This window comes from Rhinatrema bivittatum, chromosome 4 (assembly GCF_901001135.1).
Source record: "Rhinatrema bivittatum chromosome 4, aRhiBiv1.1, whole genome shotgun sequence".
Taxonomy (NCBI): domain Eukaryota; kingdom Metazoa; phylum Chordata; class Amphibia; order Gymnophiona; family Rhinatrematidae; genus Rhinatrema; species Rhinatrema bivittatum.
In genome coordinates, this window is record NC_042618.1 from 207,130,606 (window position 1) to 207,145,634 (window position 15,029).

The window sequence follows — 15,029 nt, forward strand, 5'->3', positions numbered from 1 at the left end:
GTTCTTATGTTGGTCCAGTAATAGATCTCACAATCTATAGACAACTCATTTTTCTCCAGAACTGATATGGCTGCTTAGACTCTGCTCTCAAAACTGTTGGAAATTTAATGCTGCTTCTAGAAGGAACTACTTTATTATTTCATGAGCAGGATTTGGGGTAAATCAGATTCATGCCAGAGTGTCCTGTGGCAGTGACAATAAAGGATCGATCATCTCCATGTCATTCAGCATTTCAGCTGTATTTGGAGCTGCTTAGCTCACCTTAACTTTTTGTTAAATAATTTTATAATGGTAGTAATATCTTTGGGGGGGTCATCCCCTGGAATCCATGATTTGAGGGAGAAATACCATGGGTTTTCTCAGGATGGACTTGGACATATTTGTGTGCTGGATTTTATTATTGAATTAGGAAAAGAGGATCAAGTGGTGGTTTCTGTTTCAGTGCTGGGGTGTTTCTTGTGTAAAGACTCACCAAAGTGTCTCTTAGTAAAGACATCAGAGTCTTCATGGAAACTGAAAATATGAGATCAGAAGGAGCACGAGTACAGTGTTCCCTGGCACTCCCCAGTGGGAGATGTCTTGTTAAAGGAGTGTAGCTTGTGTTTTCATCCAGTCTTCCTTCCTGGGAAAGTAGTTGAGGCTCAGATTTGGAGCCCTCAGGTCTTCCCAGGAGAGGGTGATTTTATTTCAGTTCAAGGCGTATTCAGAGATTGAGAGAACCAAAAGAGTTAAAGAATAGTGAATGAGAGTTAGTCCCATACTCCATGCATTTCACTGAAGATTTTGCCTTCAGGTTCCTGGCTGGAGTCATAAGAACAGAAGAAATGCATTACTGGGTCCAGATCAAAAGTCCGTCAAGACCAGCCTTCTGTCGCTAACAGTGGCTAATCCAGGTCACAAGTACCTGGTAGGTTCCCAAAGAATAGATCCAATCTTTGTTCATAACCAGGGATAAGAAATGGCTTTTCCAGATCTACCTGGGTAACCATGGTTTATGGACTTTTCCTTCAGGAACTTGTGCAAACCCATTTTAAACTCAGCTATACTAGATGCCTTGACTACATCCTCTGGTGGCAAATTCCACAGTTTAATTGTACGCTGAATGAAAAAATGCTTTCTCCAATATATTTTTTAAATGTTACCCATAGTTTGATAAACTTAACAATGGAAAACTCTTTTATCTATTTTTGGTAGGCAAAGCTTTATTCCCACCTGGGGATCTGTACCCAATGTTTAACGACTGATCTATCTCTATATCTATCTCTATATCTCTATATCCACTCTATATCTCTATATTGAGATATAGAGTGGAACAAGATTTTATAAATAATTCAGGACACCTAAGGTCATTTGATTACTGTTAATTAAAATAGGTTTTCACAAGCGGTTTTCTTTGCTTATCTCCAAATAAGGAATTTAATTTGTTCCAAAATTTAAATGAAACACAGCTAAGTATAACTCAAGAACATTTCAAAGGTTAATCCATAATTATAGAACTGGAAGAAGTTTGTGATCTCTTTGCAAAATCTTGCATACTTCTATTATGCACACAGATTTAAAGAGCTCAGCTGATGTATGGAAGACAGATTTTAATACAGACAAATGAGAATATGTACAAATGTAATTCACTGTTTGTATACAATAACTGAGAAAGTAGCACGTCATGAACTACACTTGAGAATTCAGGAGTAAAAGTTGATTCTTCCTTGTCTCTGTGTCCGCATGTTAATTTTGTGGGCTGATCATCTTCTTTCAAACTGCGTACGTTGCATTCTCTGAAGGCCATGTTATGTCACCATGATTTCCACACTGTGACCCAATCCCTTATTTTGTTTTGGCTGGATTACTGTTTTTTCAGGCTTGCCTAATTCCTATCTTCAGGCTTTGCACTTAATCCAAAACTTCACAGCTAGGCTGCTATCTGGTTATTCACCACGTGATCATATTTCCCCTGGCCTTGCAAATTTACATTGACTCCCTGTTGGTCTGGCAAGTAAAATTCAAAACTCTCACTATGGTCTTTCAGATCCTTCATGGGCTTGTGCTGTATTACATCCTCCATTTGAGTATCCAGCCCTAATCACCAGTTGCGCGCCTTATTTCAGAACTGAGAGGACAAATCTGAAACGTGTGTGTGTGTGTGTATGTTTCAGATTTGTCCTCTGAGGGATCAATTGTTTAAATTCTGGAATGACTTACCAGCGCGACGTAAAGTCTTATCTTTTTACCCAAGCTTTCCCTGTCAGTAAGCGCAAGGTTTTGATGTGGCCTGAGTGTTATGTATTCAGCTTTTCAGCACTAAGTTCAGTTTGTTTAATATTCTGTCTTTTCTTGTTTTTGTTTTTCTTTGTAGCGATACTAGTTAATTGCATGTTTACTGTTTTATTGTGTATGTATATTGTAATCTGCTGAGATCTGTGCATTGGAAGAATAAAACATTTTAAATAAATAAATAGAACAATATTCTCACCTTATAGAGCCAATAAGGTGGGTATAACTAATTCAGACAAGTGTTTAAAATGTGCTTAAAATGTGCTAAAGAGAATGTCTTTGAGAATGTCGTAAGATGCAAAGATTCTCGCGCGGGATCTTGCATATCTTAGTGAATGTCTCTGGAAAAAGAGTCCTGAGATCCTCAGGTTTTTGTGTTTTAGGATATTTGTCAGAGAATGTATTCATAGTTTAAATTTTACAGTTTATAATTACATAAAGGATGCCTTATAGCTAAGCATAGTCTAGCCACTTTGATATAATACAATGAGGGGCCTGGATTGATGTGGAAAGCTGGTATGCTGAACTTAACTCCTGTTGGAATTTAAAACTTCAGACACCAAATCACTAAAATCTAAAGTCCCTTTTTTTCAAAATTTGGGAATAGTATTTAGTATCTCTTCTTTGCCCATGGATGTGCAAAATAAGGTTAAATATAATTGATAACTGTGCTTTCTTGTTTGGGGAATGCTGCACTCAAGTTTGGAAGGTGATGCTCATTGTATTTTATGTTATGAACTCTCTTCAATCTCTAAGAAGGAAACTGTTCCCCATTTACCTGTTCCACACATGTTCTCTGATGTATGCAATCTGTCTCATGCATATTCATTATGGAAATTCCAAAAGCCTAACTGGTTAGATGTGTCACCAGGAGAGGACTGGGGAATACTGTTTTAGACTTCTGGCATTCACATGCAGACAATTCAAAGAATAATCTTTAATTGTATTCACAACCCGCCTAGTAGTCGAAATGGGTAGTTTAGAATCATCTCTCTCTCTATTCTTTAAGTGCACCTTGACGACTACTGCTTTTATCACAACCTTCATGTTGGGTTCTTACTTCCTTGTTATGCCAGTATTCTTTGAAGATATCTCACTCCAAATCATGCACTCCATGAGCGAATGTCTGCTTTCCCCCATAATTTAGTTAGAGCTACTATGTCCCCTTTTTAAATGTGAACACTAGGAGTAGGATGGTTAAGTTGGAGACCATCACTTGGGAATAAACTTCCCCTTCCTCAAAATGTCTCCCCATTCCTAACACATCTAAAATCAAAGTAAGGATTTCCAGGCTGAAATATATATTTTCAGAGTTGCTGTTTGGAAGGAGTCAGCAGAGACTCATTTGTTCAGGGGAGTGTTCAGTTACTAGATTAGAGATCTGCACACCAGACAGACAGAGGTACCAACAAGAGGAAGCACTGGGAGGGACCCATTCTCTTAAGAGTACCTCAAAGCTAGTGGGTAGTTGAGGAGGACAATCCCTAGTTTATGAAGATTTGTGCTTTTGGACTGAGTTGTGTGACTTGCACTATTCTCCATTGTGCTCACTCCTGATTTTATTCATGTGCATCAATATTCTAGCAAAGGCTTTTTAACACATGGCAGTATATTATTGTTACTGGAAGGTGTCATAAGACTACTTTTTTTTTAAATTTCATTATATTCCACTTATTTGAAACTTCAAAGCTGATTATATTCAAATACTGTAGGTACCTCTCCAAAAGTCTAAAGGCCTTGAAAGACTGTACCTTTCCTCCCTGTCAGAAAAGAACCCAAGGGAGCATGGGGTGTCTGTATACCCCATTAGTCCCAAATGTGCCTCCAAAGTTCTAGGAGCTAGTGGAAAGGGGGTTAAATTTGCATTATCAAATATTCTCCTTTTAATTCCCAAAGAAGATTAAGCTGTTCTGCACAGAGTCAGATAAGTGTCAGAATGCTGCTGTTTGACAGACATACCAAACATATTTCGCAGTCCAGACAAAACACACTTTTCCAGGTAAATCCAAGGTTATAAAGGAATCTCCTCTGCACCCTTTCTCATCCTCATATTTTGCCTTGTAACATCTAGTGACAAATCTTTTTCCCGTTGATAGCAGGGCTGAATTAGCCATGCTGTCATGGGATCTGTCAGTCAGGTCTGGGAGGCGGAGCTTGTCAAAGCAGAGATGAGAGCTTTGCTCTCTGTGGCTGCGCGTGTGTTCCCGCGCAGGAAAGTAACAGAATCTCCTCAGTCTGTTCTTTCCGCGAGCGAGATCGCACGCGGAGCTGTTCTCCTCAGCATTATTAAATAAAAATGTCAAAATCGGGTTTTAAACCCTGTAATTGTGGCAAGGTAATGTCGGTCACGGATGGACACGACCGATGTTACCGATGCCTAGGGCCAGATCACAATTGTGAAGATTGTGAATTTTGTTCGAGGATGTCTCCGAGAGCCCTGAAACAACGGGCTTACAGGCTTCAGGAACTTTTTGCCTCATCGGAGGCTCATTCGTCGCCTGGCCCTGCAATTTCACCGACTCCCTCAAAAAAGAGGGCATCTTCGTAGGATCCTCAATCCTCCAATCTTGGAGGTAAGGATGTGGCAAGCCGGCAAAGGCCATCGGATTTCAAACAATCCATAGAGCCAGAAGCGCCGGCGCAAGAGACACTGGCGCCAAAAGTCGCGGCGCCTAAGACTTCTGCGTCCAAGATGCTTTATGCGCATAAAACTATGACGGCGCATAACACTTCTGCACCTGAAGAACTATCTGCGCACAACACTTCTGTGCACATGGCGCCGAAGTCACTTGCATGCACGGTGCCGACCACATCTTCGCGCACAGTGCCAGACATGGCTGTGCGCATGGCGCCAGAGTCATCGGCGCCGCTAACTTTGGCGCACACAGACATAGGAAGATATACGCACAAGTCTAGATCCACGCACAAATCCAAATCGGCGCACAAGACACAGGAACACACGTCTCATGTACTACACCATGAGTTGAAGAGACGACGTGGACCCTCACAAATGTCTCATTCTACCTCTCCATCGATAACCCCACCTCGTTTGGGTACTTCCCTCTCTTCGCTTCAATTGTAGTAGAGTCGGCGATGCAAAGATTTAAGAAAACAGTCGCATTCCTCATACCCACCAGGGAAAGACAACAAATATTTAGATGAGTTTGGCAGGAAAATATACCATAACTCAATGTTGAATGCCCGAATTATGCACCATCAGTTCTACATGGTACAATACCTATATGAGTGCATACAGGCTATAAAAGGTATGCATTCCTCGACTGCGGATCATATACCTCCGCCTCTTCATGACATGGAAGAGTGTTCACGACACCTTTTGAGATCAATCTATGAAGCATATGAAACAACGTCTAGGGCATCCGCAACAGCCATTGCAGCCCGCAGACTGGCATGGTTACGCTCAAGTTCGATACGTGAAGATTTGCACGAAAAACTAACAAACCTCCCATGTACAGGAGATAACCTGTTTGGAGAAAGATTTCAGGACACAGTAGGTAAACTGAAGGAAGAAGCTTTAGCAGTACAATCATTAATATCACATCCTAACTATTCGACCACACGTTGTTATATTGGATCTACTCGTAGGCAATCATATGCCAGGAGATCCTACAGATCTTACCAGTCCTTTCGTACACAGGCTTACCCTGCGTACCAGCGTCCTGCTCCACAACAGAATACCTCAAACAAACGTAGAGGTAAACCACGTAACCAAAGACAGCAGGCACAACAGCCGGCTACTGCAGTGAAAGAGACTTCATCTTTTTAATTACCCAGCCACCACCACAACATCAAGCACCACCCGGCAGGATTCATTCCTGCCTGCCAGCCTGGGAGAGAATAACATCCTATCAATGGGTTTTAGAGAGAGTACATCACGGCTACCAACTCCAATTTGTCACAAAACCCATATTACCTCATCTTTCCACTTTCAAGATTCACAACTTCCAACCACAACTGGGGGAGGAAATTGCTTTGCTTCGCAAACAACAACCAATTCAACAAATTTACCCGGGATCCCAATCAGTAGGATTTTATTCCCCATACTTCCTGATACCCAAGAAGTCGGGTGGCTTCGCCCCATCCTAGACCTAAGGGAATTGAACAAATTTCTCACCAAAGAGAAATTCAAAATGGTATCGTTGAAATCAATCCTTCCTCTGATTCAAACCAACGATTGGATGTGCTCCATCGACCTGAAGGATGCTTACACACACATTTCAATCCATCCATCCTCGTGGCATTACCTATGCTTTCACTACAGACATCAACACTACCAGTACAAAGTTCTCCCCTTTGGACTATCGGCTGCACCCAGGGTGGTGGTGGTGGTGGCTCATCTCAGACAACAAGTTATAACCATCTTTCCATATCTGGACGATTGGCTCTTAATCGCCCCAACTCCAAACATCTTACTTGAGCACCTCCATCAAGTGATACAATGCTTACAAGAATTAGGATTGGTGATCAATTTTCAGAAATCACACCTACAACCAACACAACAGTTACAGTTCATAGGAGCATGCCTGGACACTACGCGCAACAAAGCATACCTACCAAGCGACAGAATATCACAACTCTGTCTTCTGTTACATACCTTGAACCATACTCAGAGACCTTCAGCGAGACAAGTCTTAGTAGTCCTCAGCCACATAGCAGCGGCGAATTTCATGGTTACCAACACCAGGCTACACACGAGATGTCTGCAATGGGGCTTGAAACGTCAATGGAAATAGCACTCGCAACCATTGACACAAGTTATTGTTGACCGCCGAAATGAGAAAAGATATAACATGGTGGCTCCTAGACTCCACCCTATCCAAGGGAGCATTGTTCAGTTCCCCTCCTCACAACACAGTCTTAACCACAAATGCGTCTCGCAAGGGCTGGGGTGCACACCTCGAGATTTACGAAACACAAGGGTTATGGACAATCTCGGAACAAAACTTGCAAATAAATTTATTGGAACTCGGAGCGATTCGGAATGCATTACGAGTGTTCCAAGACCACCTGAAAGAATGCAGGGTCATGATCTACATGGACAACCAAATTGCAATGTTTTACATCAACAAACAAGGAAATCCGGTTCATGGTCCCTTTGCAAGGAGACCCTGACAATCTTCGAACATGCTCATCGAAATTGCATACATCTCCAGGCAACTTATCTACCAGGAGTTGCAAACACAAGAGCGGACAAGCTAAGCCGCATCTTTCATCCTCACGAGTGGGCACTCAATACAGAAATAGCCCAAGACATATTCATGCAGTGGAGGACGCCTTTGATAGATCTCTTTGCAACGGAGATCAATGCTCAAGTTCCCAAATTCTGCTCGATAAGACCAAGCCAATTCAGGATCTCCCAAGATGCTTTCCTTATCCCGTGGACGACAGGCCTCCTATACGCCTTTCCTCCCATACCACTCATAACAAGGACAATTCAAAAGTGCATAGCAGACAAAGCTCAACTGATACTCATAGCCCCGGCTTGGCCGAGGCAACCGTGGTACAGTTTCCGTCTCCGACTATCCATCATGGATCCAATTTGATTACCGAATCAACAGGATTTTCTCTGCCAAGATTAAGGGACGCTTCTACACCCGCTACACTCATCTCTCCACATAACAGTGTGGAAATTGAGTGGCTCCTTCTAACAGAACAGGGAGTTTCCACTTCGGCACAATTCATCTTGTTAGAATCTAGGAAACTCTCAACGAGGAAAAATTATAGTTATAAATGGAAACGTTACTCTACATGGTGCACTTCCAAAGGTGTACCACCATTGGACTGCTCCACCTGAATTGCTCATAGATTATCTTCATACACTATATACAGCTGGTCTAGCAACATCATCCATCAGAGTTCATCTCAGTGCCATAGGGGCATATCATAGACCAGTTAACAATATTCCTATATCCAATCACCCCTTACTGTCTCGTTTCATTAAGGGGCTAACTCACATTCATCCTCCGATATCTAAACCTCCAGTTCCATGGAACCTCAACATAGTTCTGGAACAGCTCATGCTTTCCCCATTTGAACCCATGGACTCGGCACATATTAAATATCTCACGAGGAAAGTGGTATTCTTGGTTGCAGTAACATCAGCACGGAGAGTTAGTGAATTGCAGGCCTTGGTCCATTATTCTCCATCTTTGCAATTTCATCACCAAAAGGTAGTTCTCCGAACTCACCCTTCCTTCTTACCAAAGTGGTTTCCCAATTCCATCTCAATCAGACCATGGAATTACCCACCTTTTTCCCTAAACCTCATGCAAATGATAGGGAAAAACTACTGCACACACTAGATTGTAAAAGAGCTTTAGCATACTACACAGAAAGGACAAACTCGGACTCCCGTGTTTCTCAACTCTTTGTCTCCTTTGACCCAAAGCGCCTGGATTACCAGTGGCTAAACGCACCATCTCCAACTGGATAGCACAGTGCATCAAATTCTGTTACCATAAACTACAACTACATTCAGAGCCGAAAGCTCACCAAGTCAGAGCAGTAGCAGCCTCATTGGCACACCTAAGAAATGTACAACCCATAGACATTTGCGGGGCAGCTACATGGTCATCGCTCCATACCTTCACATCTCACTACTGCCCTGATCAACAAGCAGCCACAGATGCGAAGATAGGGCAGGCAATCCCTCAATCTCTATCCTCTGGTCCACGGTGACTGCTACACTGTCAAAGATCACGTACAAACATATATTTATTTACATTTATTTATTTAAAGTCTCTTCTATACCGATATCCGTTTGCACATCGCATCGGTTCACAAAGAACATGAAACTATTGGGCAGAGCCCTTACATATAACAGAAACATAACAGAAAAATACAAAATTAACTTTTGGGCGGAGCCCTTACATGTAACCGAAAAATAGACTAAAACAGGGAGAGAGGATAATACTGACTAGGCAACGCATAGTCGATAAATCAATAAATAGATACAACAAAAAACTATAAACATAGCTATGAACATAAATAGCAAAGTACAAAATCAGCGGGCATAAAGGCAATTCTTAGTCATATATTCTTAGTCATAAAGGCAATTCTTAGTCATAGATCGATGGATAAAAAGCAGGGGAGTATTATGTAATGGGGGGTGAGATGGGGTAGGCTTGCTGGAAGAGCCAGGTTTTCAGTTTTTGGTTTTTTTTTAAAACATATATCAAAAACAATGTGATCGGGAGCTTGGGACTCCCATGACAGCATGGCTAATTCAGCCCTGCTATCGGGAAAAAGCAAGTTTGCTTACCGTAAACGGTGTTTCCATAGATAGCAGGATGAATTAGCCATGCTGACCCACCCTCCTCCCTGGCAGTCACCAAGTCTTCGACTACACTAAGGCTTAATCACACACTGAGGAGATTCCGTTACTTTCCTGCGTGGGAACACACGCACAGCGGCAGAGAGCAAAGCTCTGATCTCTGCTTTGACAAGCTCCGCTTCCCAGACCTGATTGACAGATCCCATGACAGCATGGCTAATTCATCCTGCTATCTACAGAAACACCGTTTACGGTAAGCAAACTTGCTTTTCAAAGTCTCATTCCCCATTTAGAATTGTGGACATACATTTACTGTAACTTTCTCCTTTTTTTTATTTATTTATTTTTTTTAACAGAGCCCACAATAAAGATGGCGGAACCGGAGCTGCTTCTGGACTCCAACATCCGGTTGTGGGTGGTGCTTCCCATTGTGTTCATCACCTTTTTTGTTGGCATGATCAGACATTACGTCTCCATCTTGCTCCAGAGTGACAAAAAGCTCAGCCAAGAACAGGTGTCAGACAGGTGTGTCTGTGAGACTTGATGGTGATCTGTCCCTTATATTAACTGCTGGCACATGAGTGGTGGTGGTAGCGCTGAGTGATGTGAGACCTAGAAGATTGGTCCATTTTCTGAGAATGTCTGCCAAGCTGGTAAATCTAAGACAGTACAGCTTTAATTGCACTACTCTCTTCTTTTAGAACTTATCACCTGCATCTCTCAATATTTGTATTTTGCTTGGTTGGATTTTATTGAAATTCCTGTGCTAATGAGTTTTGGGTGGAGTTTTATTTGATTTAGTATTTAACCAAGATGCTTAGTTGATGGCAAATGGCCAGTGACTGTCTGGAATGAAAGCCAGAATCAATAGACAGATACCCAGAGGTGAGGAAGGGAGATTATGTTCATGAAAAGCAAGTGTCAGACAGTAGAAAAGGGGGACAGGAGAAATGGAACAGTTATAGACATGGTTGAAAACTTACTTTGCTGGAAATCTTCCAGATTATTCCTGGCACTCTTTTACCATTGCCATTTTGTGCACAACTGGACTTTTTCTGCTGAGATTCACCCCTTTTATGCAGAGCTGTCACTGGGTAATTTGGCACCTATGGCCAAGTAAAAAAAACTGCCCCCTCACCATTAGACAACATACATGAGTTGGGAGACTGTTAAATGTTTGTTTTGGGAATTTAAAACATAACACGTATTTTCCTAGCGTGTAGCCAGATGAACTCAGGACCAATGAGTTATGCTCCCCTGCTAGCAGATGGAGACGGAGTCAGGTTGCAAAGCTGATGTCACAGTACATATAGCCCTGCAGCGACCTCAGCTCTCCAGTATTCTCCATCTCCAGCAGATGGTGCATTTTGCAATCCTTATAGGATTGTTGTATTTTTTGGAAGGAGAAATTCTACTTTCTAAATTGAAGGACAATTGAGCCCCGCTCTCCTGCGGTGATACCTACAGGTCCCTCCCCCAGTTGAGAATTCCTGAGGCGATTTCCGAGATCCCTCAGAGGTCTACCTTGGTACGGTAGCCACTTCCCAGCATGGACTTTGCAGCTTAAGCAGCTGAAAGGCAGCAGGTGCAGAAAGCAGAGCGAAGCAGTGACGGCCAAAGCCCTCTCCCCCTGCAGCTGGAGACCATCTCTGTTCTCAGCCGGTAAGCACTGAGCCCAGATTAGTATGTTAAAAAAAAATAGGCTTTACCTCTTGATTCAGAGACATTTGGGAGGGGTTTTGGTAAGACTTCCTCCAATGTCGTTCCTGATCCTGTTGGAGTAAGGGGAAGCGGGCTTCCGAGCGGGTTGAACGACCCCCCTCGGTGGGTTAGGCCCCGCTTTAAGCTTGGTTGGTACACCACATGGTAGGCCACGGCAGCACCGTATCACACGCGTCTTTGTGCGTGCCATATTTACCTCCGTAGAACGTCGATATGCGCAGCGCGGCTCTGTGCACATGCTATTTGTGTAGATACGCGCACAACTTACTAAACACAGGAAAAGCTGGGCTTGCTGGCTGTGCATGCCCCTTGCCACATCCCGCCTAGGTGCTCAAAATCTGCAGAAATTTTTAAGCGTTAGATAGGACGCACAGTTACTACTGCCAATGGGACCACCAACCAAGAAAACTAAACGCCTTGCTCTCTGCAATGCTTGCTATATTAGAGCCTCTCAGCCTAACCTGGACTCCATCTTATGTCGGCACTCTGAGGAAGCCCAAGAAGAATTGACAACCTCTGATTTTGCCCTGAATAATATGCAGAAAACCAACAGCCCCTGCCATGCAATAATTAATGCTTGCATTTTGCTGAGGTGAGCAGGGAAGGAGATAAAATTTACTCTCTGTTGTCTGGTTCATGTTGTGTTAATAAACCTTTCATGCCGGTAAATGTCACTAAGATAATCAGAAGGAATATTTTGATGGCACTAACCTCATCAAAGGGTGCACAGACATCTATACTGCAATTTCTGCCTCTTATCATATATACCAGAAAACACCACATAATGCCCAACTTTCTCTTTCCTAGATATTCTTCCCCTACCAGCTTTGCCTCCTTCCTTTCTACCTTGACATTTAATTCTGCCTGTGCTCTTCTTCCTTGCTTCTCTGCCCAGGATCCTATTCCCAACTCTAATTTGTTCTTGTTACAAAGAGGATCTAACACTACCCTCTTTTTTTTTTTTTTTTTCTCTCTCCCCCTTCCTTTTTATACTTTGCCCTCATCTCTCCTTTTCCTTGTTCTGCAGTACAGCAGAAACCCCACTTGTCTGGTTTCCTTTGCCTCAGGGATATTTAACCTTTGGGGCTCTTAGGCTGTAGTGTTTTCATATTAAAAGATTGAACAGAGCCAAAGCTTATGTTTTTGGCTAGAAAAAAGGTGTGTGAGACCCATTGGTACAACAGCTTGTAAAGAGACTGATGCAATCACCTGTGTTAAAACTGTGCACTGAATTTCAGCGCAGTTTCTTAACGCAAACATACATTTTTTTTTAATTCCCGATTCAGCAAGCTAATGTTATGCTAATGCATCAGGAAATGTTAAAAAAAAAAAAAAAAACCCTCACAAACTGGAAAATGTGTATTCAGCAAAAGCTGATGCACATTTTAAACTTGGGCATTTTACCTTTAAGAGCAGAAGGGAACGGTCTGTCCGATCTTTGGCCGAGAGGGAAGGAAGAGAGAATCAGTGAAAAAAAAAAAAAGGAGGCGAAGGTGGGTCCCTGAGAAGAGAGAGAAATTTGTAAAAACCAAAGCCGTGTCAGGGTCAAGAGGTATGGCACTGTGGGGACTGAAGCTGAGAAAGCCACAGTGAGACTGAAGCAGTTAGGGAAGAAAAAAGAAGCAAAACCAAAACATCCTAAAACACAGCAATCAGAAGGAGCTGAATGTTTGTGAGGCCTCTACTTTTTCCCTCTTACCAATTCTGACACAAGTACTGGAAAATATACTCCACCTCTGACCTGGAGTAAAATTTCCAGTGCTAAGAAAATGTGCACACTTCTCTGCATTGGGGAGTAATATATTGGATTTCCATGCAAGGGCATTAAACTGAGGACACAATTTTACACACACATTTTGTGTGTAACTCCTTGCTGTACTGGCAGTAAGGCTTACCCACACAAAATATGTGCACAACCACGGGTAAACTGCATTTCCTAGCGTGTATGCAGATGGACTCAGGACCAATGGGTTATGCTCCCCTGCCAGCAGATGGAGACGGAGTCAGATTTCAAAGCTGACGTCACCCTAGATATACCCCTGCAGCCCTTCAGTATTTCTTCATCTCCTGGACATGCTTTCCCTTTGGGGATTACTGTATCTTTTGGAAGAAGAAATTCTACTTTTAAACTGGAGAGAAAATTGAGCCCCGCTCTCCTATGGTGATACCTAAAGGTCCTTTCCGCTGTTGAGAATTCCTGAGGTGATTTCCAAGATCCCTCAGAGGTGAGCCTTGGTCTGGTAGCCAGTTCCCAGTGTGGACTTTGCTGCTTAAGCAGCTGAAAGGCAGTGGGTGCAGGAAGCTGAGCGCAGCAGTAACTGCCAAAGCCCTCTCCCCCCCCCCCCCCCCCCCCCCCCCCCCCAGCCGGAGACTCTCTGTACTCAGATAAACGCTGAGCCCAGATAAGTTTAAAAAAAAAAAAAGAGTTTTACCTGAGGATTCAGAGACTATTGTGGAGGGGTTTTGATAAGACTTCCTCCAGTCTCCTTGCTCAGCGTGCCATACCGACGTCGTTCCTGATCCCGTTGGTATAAGGGGAAGTGGGCTTCCAAGTGTGGTGAGCGGCCTCCCGGTAGGCTAGACCCCGCTTTAGGCTTCGTTGGCATGTCGTGTGGTAGGCCGCGGCAGCACCATATTGCGCACATCTTTGTGCGTGCTGTATTGCCCTCCATAGAGCATTGGTACATGCAGCGCGCATCGGCTCTGTGTAATGCTGTGTACATAACCCCACGCTCAAACATAACGCACAAATTGGCGCAGAATTCATGTAAAGCTGGGCAGACGGGCTGTGCGTGTGTCTCGCCACGGCCCACGTAGGTGTCCGAAATTTGCGCATAAAATTTTAAGCACAAGCCAACTGAACAAGCAGTTATTGTCTCCAATGGTTCTGGCAGCAGCGCCTTTCTCTCTGCACTGCCTGTCATATTAGGGCTGTACAGTCTGACCTAGATTCTTGCTTATGTCAGCACTTTGAGGAAGCCCAGGGAGCGTTGGCCTCCCTGGACTTTGCTAAGCCCGCCTCCTCCCTTTCAGAGGATGGGTCAGCAACAGCCTTAACTGGAAGTACAGTGGATCTGAGTATCCCCGGGATGGGGTCATCCATGGGAGAAGAAATTTCGGCGGCATCTAACCCAGTACCTCCTGGGCTAGGCATGGGCCTGGCTACCTTCTCTTGGGTGGAATTTTTTCAAGGCCTTTAAGCCTTCATATAGGCGCAGTCTGCTTCCTCACTTGTCCCTGTCCGGGCGGAAGCTCAGCTGGTAAGTCCACCCTCTCCCAGTCCTATTGGCAGACCTCGAGGCATGCCTTGCATCACTAAGGGGTGTCCCTGGCAGGGACCCAGACAGCATGGACAAAGAGGATACAGATTCCTTGGAAGATGGGGAAATTCCCCCAGTTTAGAACCATATCAGACCATGATACGATTTTTCTATAGAGACGAATTGCTGGCCCTGGTTTCCCAGACCCTAAAGATGCTGGGAGTTTCTGGGGCTGACTCTGAGGGAACCAAAGAAGAATCCCATTCCCCTATGGAAAGCCTCTTGCTACTTTCCAGTACTGGAAGCCATCCAGGAGTTGATTGACCTGGAATGGGATGCCCCAGAAGCAAGTTTTAAAGGTGGATGAGCGTTAGAAGCTCTGTACCCACTAAATCTGGCATTGAGAGAATGTTTGGGTTTCTCTAAAGTGAATGCGTTGGTCTGTGCCATCTCTAAGCGAACAACTATCCTAGTGGAGGGAG

General features: G+C 43.6%; 1 protein-coding gene across 5 annotated transcripts in view; it reads left to right on the plus strand.

Moving 5' to 3' along the window:
- The window catches only part of EMC3 (ER membrane protein complex subunit 3), a 45,024-nt gene that overhangs the window by 4,692 nt on the left and 25,303 nt on the right, over window positions 1-15,029 (plus strand). For all 5 annotated transcript variants that reach the window (XM_029599615.1, XM_029599612.1, XM_029599613.1 and 2 more), the window contains one exon: window positions 9,922-10,090. In XM_029599615.1, the coding sequence (XP_029455475.1) occupies window positions 9,936-10,090 (155 nt within the window). In that variant the 5' untranslated portion in view covers window positions 9,922-9,935. The remainder of the gene's footprint in view (window positions 1-9,921; window positions 10,091-15,029) is intronic.